The 13,853-nt window shown below is 32.8% G+C and overlaps 2 protein-coding genes across 3 annotated transcripts; both read right to left on the bottom strand.

Moving 5' to 3' along the window:
* Positions 1–154: 154 nt before the first annotated feature.
* On the bottom strand, positions 155–6,501 carry LOC137820774 (mitogen-activated protein kinase kinase kinase 5). 2 transcript variants are annotated; one of them, XM_068625014.2, is made up of 12 exons: positions 5,831–6,501; positions 5,612–5,745; positions 4,702–5,224; positions 4,383–4,470; positions 3,204–3,266; positions 2,957–3,120; positions 2,425–2,500; positions 2,160–2,219; positions 1,947–2,072; positions 1,169–1,390; positions 723–832; positions 155–606 (listed from the first exon to the last, which is right to left on the bottom strand). In XM_068625014.2, the coding sequence occupies exons 1-12, from the start codon at positions 6,118–6,120 to the stop codon at positions 423–425; spliced, it is 2,040 nt and encodes a 679-aa protein (XP_068481115.2). In that variant the 5' UTR covers positions 6,121–6,501; the 3' UTR covers positions 155–422. The 2 variants fall into 2 exon arrangements, with proteins under 2 accessions (XP_068481115.2, XP_068481116.2); XM_068625015.2 differs by having other exon boundaries at positions 5,612–5,742; positions 5,831–6,329.
* Positions 6,502–9,829: 3,328 nt separating this feature from the next.
* SERPIN1 (Serine protease inhibitor (SERPIN) family protein) lies at positions 9,830–12,784 on the bottom strand. The gene is made up of 2 exons (XM_068624615.2): positions 12,188–12,784; positions 9,830–10,885 (listed from the first exon to the last, which is right to left on the bottom strand). Exons 1-2 carry the CDS (start codon positions 12,680–12,682, stop codon positions 10,106–10,108), a joined length of 1,275 nt encoding a protein of 424 aa, XP_068480716.2. The 5' UTR covers positions 12,683–12,784; the 3' UTR covers positions 9,830–10,105.
* Positions 12,785–13,853: the final 1,069 nt, after the last annotated feature.

The following is a 13,853-nucleotide window of genomic DNA, read 5'->3' as shown; positions in this document are numbered from 1 at the left end:
TTGATGAGACTTTTCATAATTGAATAATGTATTAACTATTCTTGGAAATATCTTTGGTTTTAAATTCTCAAATTCAATTTATCCAAATTAATTATAGTAATTAAATAAAGTTTTATTTTCATAAAAGAAAAAACTTTTAAAAGCAAAACAGTAATGGTCTGAGAAGTTATTCCTAAAATATTATATAATAAATTAAATTTACATGTGAATTACATGAGTGCAAATTAGTTCAACTAAACTAACCTTGTCCTTATGTACATAATAGCAATTTCAAAGGAATATGAACTTCCCATTGGTTTTACCACACCAGCTTCATATTTTTTCAACATCATTGAGGACTCCTAGCTGCCAAATCCCTGCTATATATATATATATGATAGTTATCATTCTAACTTTTAATCAAATCTTAGCTGTGACAGGCTTCAAATGTGCCTGATGATTCTCATAACGGTGGTGAGGGGTATGTTGCTGGAATTGGCCATGTAATTGAGGGCACCAGATTTCAAAGGAGATTGAGGACTGTTTATTTCTGTCATCGAGCATGCAGACTTACGAGAAGAAGTAACATGATTAGATTCCTCGCTGTCATATTTTTTCGAAGTGTCACTGTCAAATACAAAAACAACAAAGAGAATTATGCAATGAGGTAGCAGGAGCATATTGCCAAATTTAACATTTACAATATTGTCAAATACCAAGAGCAAATAATGACGAAAACATACCCTATTAAATTATGAATTTTGTGCAAAAACCTTGCGCCAATGGAGGCTGGCACTACACTACGGTTATTATTTCTTGAACTGTGACCGGGACTATGTCTACTTGAATCATCCTACAGAGAAAAAACAGTTGGGCAAGTTATAAGCAAATCATGTTTTAGATTGGAAAAGTTATTATATGATACGAGATATAATGATCCCAGTTTGGTCAATCTCTCTGACAGTTTTGTTTTATCATTCTTTTAAATAATTGAAAAATCCAACAGCATCTTATGTAAAGATTGGCTAGAACCACTGTGATTCTAGATCGTAAAAAAATTCTTCTTCCATATAGACAGCTCAACCCCTATAAACTCAAACAAGAGGTTGTTTATAATTGATAATGATCAATCTCCTTGGACCTTGACATTGGTCCATTATTAAGGAGTTCAGATATAATTAGCACTTACTCCTGATCCAGGGTCTCCTCTGGGACAGCTTTGCCCTTGTGAATGAAGTAGAGCATCTTGATCGTGCAAATTTTGTACAAAGGCATGAGTAAGAAGCAGTGCTGCCGATGGTCGATCTGCAGGATTCCTTCTGAAGCACTGCTGAAGGAAATCATGTCCCTCTGACGACAAATTTTCTGGTATTTTTGGGGATTTGTGCAGTACCTTGAACATGGCTTGCGGCTAGTGGACAGAAAATAACCAGGTCATTAAATTTTCCAATTAACCAAACACAAGAATACCAATGTCATGAATAGGAATATCAGGGATGTAAGGATATTCAAATGTTTTGCTTAGCCATATATTAACGTTGAAACAACGGAAACAGTATTCCAGGTCTAAGTGATTTTTACATGCCCAAAATATCTCTAGAAGAGTTAGACAATAATTCATATGCCTACAACTTTTACATCCTCGTATCACGAATTTCTCCTCATCCATGGAAATATTTTAATGGGAAATGTGGTTAAAATAGTTCATGTGAATGTTAGTTTCCAGAGAATGTATTTTGAAAACATAATTTTAAACTAGAAAGAACTCTCCTGCAAAAAAGGAAAAAAAATATCCATGCAGAATGTAGTGCATGGCATTAGTATTTCTTTTGCTGATAATGAAAATGTTTGTTTTACATAATTGCCCTGCCACTAGCATAGGTAGAGAGGGATTGTTGATCTTGGTAAATTAAACCAACAAATTAAAATGTGGAATCCTCTAAAATGGGTTCACATAAGGTGCTCACCCCTTCATATTCCCCCCAAGGAGGTTTTCCTGTCAGCATTTCGATGATAGTGCATCCTAAGCTCCATATATCAATGGCCAACGCAACGTCAGGACTGGATTCTTTCTTTATGGCAGCCTTCATGAGCTTCAATCAACAAATTATAAAAAAAAGTGGCATGTCATTACTCATTACCCATCTAAATCTCCATAGATAATACAAATAATAAATTACCTCGGGAGCCATCCAGTAGGGACTACCCTTCAATGAAAGTTCATATGATTTCTCTGTCAGCTGAAAGGAGCAGATTGTTAAAATTACTAGACCAGCAGAAAAGAAAACAAATAAAACAAAAATAAATATTACTGCCATCAAAGATAACTGATAAACTATTTGTGTCAAGTTAACACTTGTTTTGTAAATGAGAAAATAATTAGAAATACACACGAATAGTCTATACCTAAATAAAAGTAATAGAAGATCAGAATTCAAAACTCACAATTTTTGACACCCCGAAATCCGCAAGTTTAACCATGCCTGATGCATCAACCAACAAGTTTGCACCTTTGATATCCCTACAGAATCATAAACAGCAATAGCAATCAGGACTTTTAGGTAAAAAAACAGAAACCGAGGGTGGGAAGCTTATCTAAACTTATGAAAACAGCTTATCTAAACTTATGAAAACCGTATAAATTTTTTTATCTTAGATTAATTTTTTGGGGTTAATTTATTAAATTTTTAGCTTATTCCAGTAAGTTTCATCAAATGTATGGTATAACACCTCATGTGAGAAGAAGTTTATTAAATAAGTACTTGATTAAGTTGATTATCAGAATCCAACCCAAAAGGAAAAAAGAAACTTTTACTAGATCAAGAACAAATTCCATAAGAACTTTTTTATTGTTTGAGATACAATTTTAGCTAGAAGAATAAACTAGTTCATCAGATGTTAGTATATAGTGCATATGAGATATAATATCTAGAGAAATAAAACGAGGTAAATTAATTCTTTTCATCAAAGTTGTTACCTGTGAATAGTCTTTGTACTATGCAAATATGCCAATCCAGAGAGAATATGTCTTGTGAAGTTGCAAATGACAGATTCTGTCATAGCTCCACAATGTTCATGCATAAACCTATCAAGTGATCCAGGATGAACATACTCCATATATATGTATAGTCGATCTCCATCCTGAAAACCAAGATATTGCACAAATTTAATGTTATTGGTAACAACAAAGTTAAAAGTTAAAACAAGAACCATAATTAACTCACTAATTCACTTCCATAATACTGCACAATGTTGGGATGGTGTAATTGACGGAGAATTCTAATTTCCTGAAACATGAAACTATTCAGAACAACAGGCTCAACACCAGCCATTTGGAAAAGGTATACAAACAATTATAGAGTACTTAAGAAAAAACTTCAGTTCAATGGAAAAATAAATAACAACCAATGGAAGAGAAAATGTAAACAGTAATTCAAAATTCTTTACAAATTATATCAGCTAGGCTTCTGTTTTAGTTAGAAACGAATTTTAGTACTAAGGCACTTGTCTTTAAAACCTCTCCTAGTTTGTACGTATAAACGTCTGTTTGTCTGAGAGTGACCTCTACTTAATCTTAGCCTTGTACTATTAAACAAATATAGTAACTTGTTCTAGTTATTAGAACAATGAAACCATGAACCTTAGACTATTTGTTCTAGTTACCAGAACAATGAACTTCAAAACACACTACAGTAACTGAACTGAACCTGTGACAGGATTGGAGAATGGACAGAAATTAAAGCTGGTGACAATATTTAGATCAAAAAAATATTCTTGTGTTCCAAAAAATAAAAATTCCAAACTATTCCTGAACAATTATAATTTCAGCTCATGTGTTTATTTCACGTTGGCATTTAACAGCTAATCAACAGTGACAATGGGCTAAATCCAACTCTTGTTTGGATGGCCGAGAAGCCGACAACACGTCGGCCTCTCGGCATAATTAACATAAATCACAAGAGGTCCTAAAACGTTATTAGACAGTAAGATGTCAAATTATCTACAAAGCATTATTAAGGCGTGATTGGCCCCCTTTTGGATCCTACGGGCGGGTCCATGACACCAAAGATCCAACCAGAAAGGATAAATAGGAGAGACATCCAAGAGACACAGATAATTTTTAACTCTCACACTTGCAAATCATATTCGGACTAACTTCAGCGTCGAAGTATTTTTGTAGGTATTTCCACCATTGGTAAAAGCAGAAAACTAGAAGCTGAATGAGAATAACTCATTCTTAGAGGAATCCGGACTTGTAATTAACAGGTAGGAATCAAATTATGCTATCGGCTTGACCATGTTATTTTGTATGCATATCATTTTTACTATAGCCATAATATTGCTTTCTCTATCAGAGATATTGTTTTTAAACATAATAAAATTAAAACACGTGGGGGAAGAACCTGTTCAAGTTGCTTTATGCAGTCGGCAGATTTAGGATCATCGGGGAACATTTCCACCTCTTTCATTGCACACGAGGCTCCAGTCTCTCTGACACAAACAGAAAGTTAAAGTGTAAAGCAGATAACAGTCAGGCTTTAAAATACAGTCCACAGTCATGCAAAAATCAAGGTTTTTGGGATTTCTGTGACCGCAGTTGCAGCCACTTCCATTGCATTTATCAGCAATTTTCAATAATATTACAAATGAAACCATGACTGTGACGTGACAACAATATAAAACCTCCCATGAAGGCAACGAAAGTATAGATGAAGGACATACAAGTTGGTTGCGTGATAAACAGATCCATATGATCCCCGCCCTATAAGTTTTCCTTTCTGCCATTGACCTTTCATTGAAGGTGAATTTTCTACGGTGAGGTGCAAGATACTTGGTTGATGCTGGGGAGATGACTGTGCTGGCGGTGGTGACGCTCTAGGAGGAAGGGGCAGTGGATGTGCATCAACATGATTATTTTCAGGCAACACTCTTGAGCTATGTTTATGAAGCTGACTCTGACATCCCTCTGGATTGAGGAGGCTCCCTGGGCTGCGCAGAGGAGTCCGATCTGGACTCTGAGCAGTTTTAGCCGGTGACACTCTCAAAATGTCATTAAAATCTTGAGGAAAAATGATAGAAGGATCATAGAAATCTACATTGCTGGATCTACGTGGACTAGTGACAGGGCTGGAGAATATGCTATTGGGGGCACTCTTGGCCGAAAAATGCAATCTCAAGTTGGAAACATTTTCGGAGTCATTATCTTGAGAGTGTTCTGTGTGATCTTTACATGAACTAGTATTACCTGTCTCGACAACAAAAAAACGAGAAGTGTAAAAACAAAAATATTCCAACATTTAATATTTAATCCCAGGTGACATTTAGAACCACAGTGTTTACAAAGTCCCGGTTCATCTTTACATAACACATACTAAAAAAACATGGACATATGTTGCTCCTAGATCGCTATGAGAATTTAAAATTTATTAGAAACTATATGAGACACACAAAATTGAACAACTATTTATAAACCTTTGTCGATAGTAGAAAAAATACTATATAAAAAGTGTATTAATAGATGAAATTATTATATAGTTCAAAATCAAATAGTTGGAATAAGTCAATAACTTTCATCAGAGATTGATTTCCTAGCAATTATTTTCCTCTTATCCATGAAGAGTGGAGAACTCACCTGCCAACACTCTTGCAGGTGGAATGTTCACTCTTAAATCGTGTTTGGCATTAGAAGCCCCCGGATCAAAAGAAGGTCTACCCAAATTGCTGGCACACCTTATACTTCTCACCGCTTCATGATCCACCGACCTTCTGAAACGTAAAAATCAATCGCAAACGATTCAGAATCCAACACAACACGTTTGACCGAGTGGAAGGAACAGCAGCGATGGTTTACCTGGGAAAAGCGAAGCCAGGATGTTCGAAAGGGGGAGATCCGAGGTGATGATGGTCGTATCGGCGGGTCAACGGGGAGTCTGGACGCGGAAGCGGTTGCGGAACCGCAGAGGAAGACCAATGATCGGAAGCGGACTTGAAGGAGGGAAGAGGAGAAGAGGGTAGAGAAGTGGTGGAATGCAGACCAGCGTCTTTGTCAGTGACGTATCGGAGTCTCCCCTGTCGAGTGAGCCTACGTTGTTTGATCGTAGGTGGAGGAGAAGAAGGGTTGTTAGAGTTAGCGGTGCTCATTGTTTGAGAAGAAGAGGAAGAAGAAGAAGAAGAAGAAGGTCGTCATGTGAGAGTGGTGCTTTTGCGTTTAGCGTCTTGGGAAGTTGGTGTGCAAAAAAGCAAACCCAGAAGAAGCGCCCGTGGAAGGAAACACCTACGCTCCTTCTTTGCTTGCAACATTTTCCAATTCAAATTGGCTCTTCAGTTGAATGGCGAATATTTTGGTCAACACTTCTGACTTTGGATTAAATTAATGGTTTTATCTGTCAAACAAAATTAAGGAAATTGAAGAGAGCAACGCCACTGAGTCTTGTCTTGCCTCTTGACTTGGGCTTCCACCTCTAAACTAACTCAAAAACCACACCCCCTTCAAAACTTATCTCCACTTGGTTCACGTTTTCTAATGTCAGATGCAAATATCAACCCTTTAAATGTTTTTTCTCTCACACCATATCAAATCACATTCATTTTTGTTTCTATTATTTAGCCCTTTTAATGTTGTATTATCCACGTGATTTAGTTGTATTTATGTTTTGATCATTTAATGGTCACAAACATTAATTCAAATGAGTATATCTTTTATGAAACGTATTTGACAATACTTTTCAACTTGTTGAAAGTTTAGTTTGTTACAATAACTTTGATTCTCTCATCTGATTTTTATTTTTTTTTGGTCTTTTAGTCTTATAATTTTATTTATTTTAGTTTCTTAAACTATTTTCATTATATTAAAGCTAGTGAAATATAGGGGCAATAAAAGCATGTGTTTGCATTTTTATTAAGTTTAATTTGATATTTTATAACAATTGTTTATTTTATATTGAAATATATTAGTTTATTGCAAACTTTTTTAAATGTACATTTATTTATACTTAAAAAATATCCGCCCTTTGTTTTATATGTCAATCTAATTCTATTTATTGGTGAAATCTTTTAATTGCTAACATTATTGTATTGGTTTACATCTTATTTGTTTTTCAATAAATATATTACTTGCTACAAAGTAAAAATAGAAAAAAAAGTGTTTTATTTATTTTTTATATAATACATTATAGTAGAATTCAAAAGTAATTGTGGGGTTATAGTTCGAATTCGATTATAAGATTCTAATATTAGAAATTGTGTATATTATAGGTCGAGTCTAATTATAATCCTTTAAAATCAAAGTCTAAGACTGGGACTTATGGTATTATAAGTTGGATTTGATCCGTTTAGGAACATTTTTTGATAAGATAGAAGTCAACCTCAAAAAAATATCTTATCAAATATTCAACACATAATAGAGAAATCTCGTTAATACTTCTTTCACATAAGATAATTTTAATGTAAAATTAAAATGTTATAAAAGTAAATTTGACAATTAATGAAAAAAAAAACTAAAAACATAACAATGTAGACGAGGTGAGAAATCAAACATAAAAAAAAAACATAATCAGAAAAGAATAAAATTGCTAAAAATCCTTGTAACTTTAACTAAACTGAATATTATTGAGATCATATTTTTTTTTTCTTAAAATATTAATATATATATATATATATTATTTGTTATTTCATAAGTCATTACGCTTTAATGTAATGGCTTTTAAATTAATAGTTTAGATGATTTATAGTTAAACTAAGTTAACTTTTGGTTATTTTATTTTGTTACGTCGACATGTAAACCATTAAATTTCATGAAAAATTATTATATATATAATTAGATGTGTATGCATTTAAAAAATGAGGGTAGAACAATGTTTACTACATAACTAACCAAATTTTCTCACTAGTGACGTCTCTTGATTTTAAAAATATAAAGTCTCTTTATTTAAAAAAGTAAAGGCCCTTATCAATTGATGGATAAAAAATTTCTTAGGTTAAAAAATTGAAATGCATCTTAGGTTAAAGTGTTGAGAGATATATGGATGACATCATAGTAAAAATCCACATAAACAAACCATCACACGGCATATTTAAAAGTACTCTTTGATAGCATCAACAAATATCAATTAAAGTTGAGCGTAAATAAATAAATAAATAAGTAAATAAATAAATAAATATATATATATATATATTTAGAGTTAAAAACAAATTTATTTTGGGATTTGTGATAACAGAAAAGAAAGGATATAAAGATTAATCTCGATAAATACTTTGTAATAATAAGAATTCAAAAAACATAAAAGACGTTCAAGAAATGACTAATGTGATTTTCTTTTTTTAATTTATCCCCTTAAATATTCTAAATAAAATTATATATATAACATTCAAGTAAATTCCTTACCATTAACATTAACGATTAGAGCATAGAGTTAAGTAAGTATCTATGTAAAATTGCTTACAATTAGTTTGGTTGGTTGGTGGATTCTGTTAACTCCGTTCACAAAATTAATAAGCACAAATATGTTGGTTTATGTATATGTCAATAGTTAGGGTTAAAATTAGTCGATTTATAAATGAAAATAAAATAATAAACAGCATAAGTTATAATATTTTAAAAATAATTAAGATATGTTCTATGTTTTATTAATGAAATAAAAACCCATCACATCCATCTCCACGGATTCTGTCTTTCACATTATTGAATGTTGTGTAGAATGACTTGAATAGTTCAACACCAGAGTCTTCTAGGTGCCTTAGACTTGTTCCTAAGCACCACCAAAATGGGCTCAAACATTCTCTACACAACATTATGTTTTATTTACTCACTTTTCTTCCTCCCCTCTTTAATTATTTTTATCCTCTTTAATTATTTTTATGTCGGTTTTATTAAATAAGTACGAGCTTAGGTTTATTAATAAACTTTACAAAAATTTAATTGATAAAAAAAGAAAGTGAAAGACTTATTTATAGAATAAGATTTATTGAATAACTTTTTATAATAAATGTTAGTTTTCCTTTATAAAAGAATAGTTAATTCTTTATACCATCTAAAACTTCGTTCATATTTTGGTCCATGAAGTTAATATTTTATTACACAATTTCATTCAATTTATAACTTTTTTTCAAAAATAGAAATTAATATTAAAAAAATGGTTAGAATACAAAATTAATTTAGTTATTTGACAGGTTAAAAACTAGTATTTTTTAAAAAAAAATATATAATTTAGTTTATATCATATGAGGTTAATGTTTTATAAAAATACAGGAGACATTCCGTATAAAATTTTAGAAGTGTTACTGGGCTCCCCCTAGTTACTATCGAAATCTAGTATATCTAAGTGGGTAAGGTAAATAATAGTTGTTGAAGCTAATCAAGGAGCTATTCAAAACCCTAACACTCAGATAAAAAATGGTCACATGAGAGTAAAATTTTAGAATTTAAAACATACATGATGATTCTTATGAAGTTGTAAATTATGTTTTATTATTGATAGAATGATAAACTAGTATGACAGTGAAATCATTTGTTGTCCATAATAAATAAAAACGAACATTTAAAAAAAATAAAAATAAAGAGATGAAGTATTAAAGGCTAAATTAATTCCTCATCCTTTTTTTTAACACGATGATATCATTTTAGAAGTGAATAAGTAACCACTGCCAATACATGTATAGTGTATATTTACACTTAAATGCACGCTGACATGTTTTATTTAATTATCCATTTTACCTTGAGTCATTTTTAAGTATGAGCAATAAAATAAAAGTTGCAACAACATACAATTTGTATAAACACAAACACTACATGTGTATATGACATTGAAGCAATAATATTCTTTCAAGAAAATCCACGAAATACATTAACAAATTTTAGAAACTTCTCTCTCAATCACACCATTAACTTCATTAAAATTTTACTGTCCCAATAGAGCATGAATGTTGGGTTAATCACGTAACTACTTACACTAGTAGGTAACAACTAGGACTGTTGGCAGCAACAAATATAAAAGTTGATCCATTTGTACCTCTTTTTACTTTCTTTCAAAGTCAAACATTAACAATTTTAGATCATCCGACCATAAGTAAAAAAATAGAACAGATAAAGGGAGTGAATTTTTCTACCAATGTTGTCTGGTCTCTAATATCATCCAGCACGAGGATCGAGCACCTGGCCGATAAAGAGTACTGTTCCAGTTAAATCTTCTTTGATGAGGAACAAGAAAGGGTGGTCAGCTACAAAGTCTATTTTGGACGAAAACCGAGCACTCCTCAACATTATAGTTGCAGCAGTAGCCGCTGCAGCTTCAGTACCTTCTTCGTTTACTTCAATAAAAGACTTGTGAAATATATCAGAAACACATAGGTTTTGACCCACAGGAGACTCCACCATTTCTGTCAAACCTCCAACAGTGAAAGGTAAAACCACTCCAAGTTCCTTCAGCACATCAGAGGCTTCAAACCCAAACGAAATTTTGAATCTTGGGATCCTGAAATCCCCTACTTCAATTTCTTGATTAGGAAGCTCGCGTTCCAAGAACCCAGATTCAGAAGCCAACTTCTCAGCCAAAGCTGGCAGCCCATCTTTTGCATCTGGAAGGAAAAAGTACATGCTGAATTGGCGTTTATCTTCGCCTTGCTTGTAGCGAAGACCAAGGACTTTAAAACCATCAAAAGGCCTAATGAACTGCTTCTTCTTGCTAGTCATGAAGGGAACCTTGACTGAATTGCCACCAAGAAGATGGAAATCATGGTCTTTTGTAAGTGAAGCATCAAACTTCTCATTCCACGCTCCTTTGAAGTACAGCGCATTTGCAAAGATGAGTCTGGTTGTACTGTCAACAGATCCAGCAGGAAGAAGTTCTTTTACAAGGCCATTTGTCTCCTTTTCGGCCCAAGAATTAACTTCACTGGCCACTTCAACAGCCTTAAAAAGTAAAAAATATTATCAAATTTAACCAATTGTATGAATAGACAGTTGCTCTTTTTATCTCATGCACTTTAAAAAAAAGGATTTAAGTTTTTGCAAAGCTTTTTCCCCCCACATATTTATGCTACCAAATCAATTAGAATTTATAATACAGATCAAATATGGTGTACCAGGCCGCAATGAGGACAGCTACAAAATCAGACCATCAAGTCGATAAGGCAACAATTCAAATAGAAGTTGACACTCGTGTTGCTCTACAATCAGTTTGGTGTTACTCTACAATCAATTTGATGAAGGATCAAGAGATTTGTGTTCTATCTAGTACTAAATTACGGAGCAAAAAACTAGAGGCTCATTAAGTTATTGTCGGAGATCCCATAAGTAATTTTTGGAAAACTAATTTACATAATATAAGTGGAGACCATCCTCATTTTATTTTCAAGTGTATAAGTGGATACAATCATCGTTTTACCAAGATAGGTTTTATAGGATTTATAGGATTGAGTTAGGGATAAATTCAACTTTTTAATAGTTAATTTTAAATTGGCAATGAAAACAGAAATGGCAATTGGATGTTTTCCATATTTTATGGGCAGTGGCAAGGTTGTATGAACAGAATAAGAAGCATTGAAATTTGTACTTAATAACATTTTAGTTTGAAGGTGGCATTGATCATAGTCTAATGTCAATGTTTAGATAACGTCTTGTTTGAGAGGAAAATAAGAATAAAATAAAATAAAATAAGTTTCTCTCCCAACATAAAACTAGCTATATGCATAAACTAATTTCTGCTTTTGGAATACTTGAAATCATTTATCTTATCCAAAAATTGAAGCTAATTTCAGCTGGCACTTATTTCTACTTTCTTATTTTCTTCAAATAAAAGTGTTTGGGCTATTTTTTGAAGAATCTAATATGAGAAAACTTCTGCAAATTTGTTTTTATGCCCAAGATCTCGGAGGAACTTCTTCAATTTTGTTCTTATCATTTTTTAATCTCAAATGGTTATAGATAAGTTTATCCAAACTGACTCTTTATGGAAAACTTTATTCTGCTAAAATAAAATCAATTGATAATAGAAGGCTCTAGAAGATCCAAGTCATCAACCATTGGATGAAGGCACCCTAATGATCTTACTTTGATCACAGTTCTTCATTCTTTAGAACTGGAAAAAAAGTGTTTTCAGGTGTCTTACAAAAACCGTTTACAAATTATTGAATGCCTCCATAAAGGGTTAGCCTCTAAAGCAAAATTATGAAGGGGATGGAGGATTCGGTAGTGAAAAAGAGGGAAAGTTACCTTGGTCTGGAAATCAACTGAAGCCAAATTTGCCTTGTAATCAGAATTGACAAGATGTTTGAAGGAAGGGAGAAGAGAAAGGGTTTGCTCAACCCAGACGCCGTCGGCGAAGGAGAGACGAGGGCCGCCGGCGGGAGAGGCATCGGAGAGTACGACGGTGACGAGCTGAGAGGCGAAGGAGTTGAGATAGTCGGTGGACTTGGATCGGAGGAAGGAGAGAAGCTGATCGAGTGTGGGACCCTTGGAGCCAGCAGCGATGATGCTGAGAACAACGTGCAACGACAGCGGCGAATACACGAAGTTCTTGTCCCGAGCTTCCTTTGACAACAACAGCTTTGTCATGCTCAGGGCAACATCGGTTTGGTTGCTGATCGATTCACGCAGGTCCATTGTTTTTTCGACTCTCCGATGAACTGAAGCTCGCAGTGACGCTAATTTTAGAATCCCAATTTTTGGATATTTCAACACTTTGAACACTAAATTAACGAACCTCATTTGTTTTTATGTTTTCTATGTATCGTCAGTTCAGGGCAACGTGTCGTGCTCCCACTTTGACATTTTGCTCCGCTCTCCACCTGGCTACGCGTATGCTTAGGGATTAAGTTTGGAATGTAAAAGTTTTATATACCAGTGTTATTTTTTAAAATTTAAATTTAGAATTTTGTTTTGACAAGTAATTAAAGTTTTTTCCACCTTTAAGTGGTAGAGTGATAGCATCCTTAGATTAATCATTATATCTAAAAAAATTAGTGTTTTGTCATAATTTTGTAGTCTTTAGATAAATTAGAAGATGAAAGAATATATAAACTATCTTTCAAATGTAAAACTATATTTACCAGGTTTTCAAATTATGTTGAGGTCGATGATAAGGTTGGAGGATTTCTGTATAAGTTGAAAAAGATAATAATACATAAAAAAGGGGTAATATTTGTACAAGAGAAAATGTTTAAGATTGTGAAGGGATTGAAAGGGGTGTGTGGAGAGGGAAGGGAAGGGGTGAGTAGAAAAAGGAATTTTATTACAAAAGAATAATAAGAGATTGTTTGTTGTTATTCTCACACATCATATAAAATATAAAAATATTTTTTTTATTTTTTTTGTCACCTTCATATTTCGAATTACATAATTAGAATAATATTTTGGATTATATAATCAAAAAGTCATGATTTGATAGTAAATTTCAAATTATATAATTCGAACACACATTTAGAAAAAAGCTTATGCATTACATAATCTGAAAATTAATATCATATTAGAAAAGAGTTTAAAATTATGTAATTTGAAAACTAATCATGCGTCTGAAAAAATACTTCCGGATTATGTAATCCGGAAGCTAATTACGAATTTTGAAAAATGATTTTCAAATTACTTAATCTAAAATATCAAAGGGACATTTTTGGAAATATAAAAATTTATGGAGGTGAGAGAAGAACATGTGGAAGTGCATGAAGAAAGAGACAGAATTAAGGTGTGGAAAAATACTTGTACTTGTTGTCAATAATAAGATCAGGCCCATTGATGATATAATTCTGTGATTGCATAAGATTGGATGATAAAAAATGGCAGTTTCTTCTTGTACCCCTAAATTTTTCTTCCTGCACCACCACAATTTTATAAATCTTGAAACTGAACCTCATCTTTTATTTGAAATTGGAATTTGAGAGTA

Source organism: Phaseolus vulgaris, chromosome 9 (genome assembly GCF_051622355.1).
Source record: "Phaseolus vulgaris cultivar YP4 chromosome 9, ASM5162235v1, whole genome shotgun sequence".
Taxonomy (NCBI): Eukaryota; Viridiplantae; Streptophyta; class Magnoliopsida; order Fabales; family Fabaceae; genus Phaseolus; species Phaseolus vulgaris.
The sequence above is the reverse complement of the archived record's forward strand: the minus strand, read 5'-3'. Positions and strand labels throughout refer to the sequence as shown.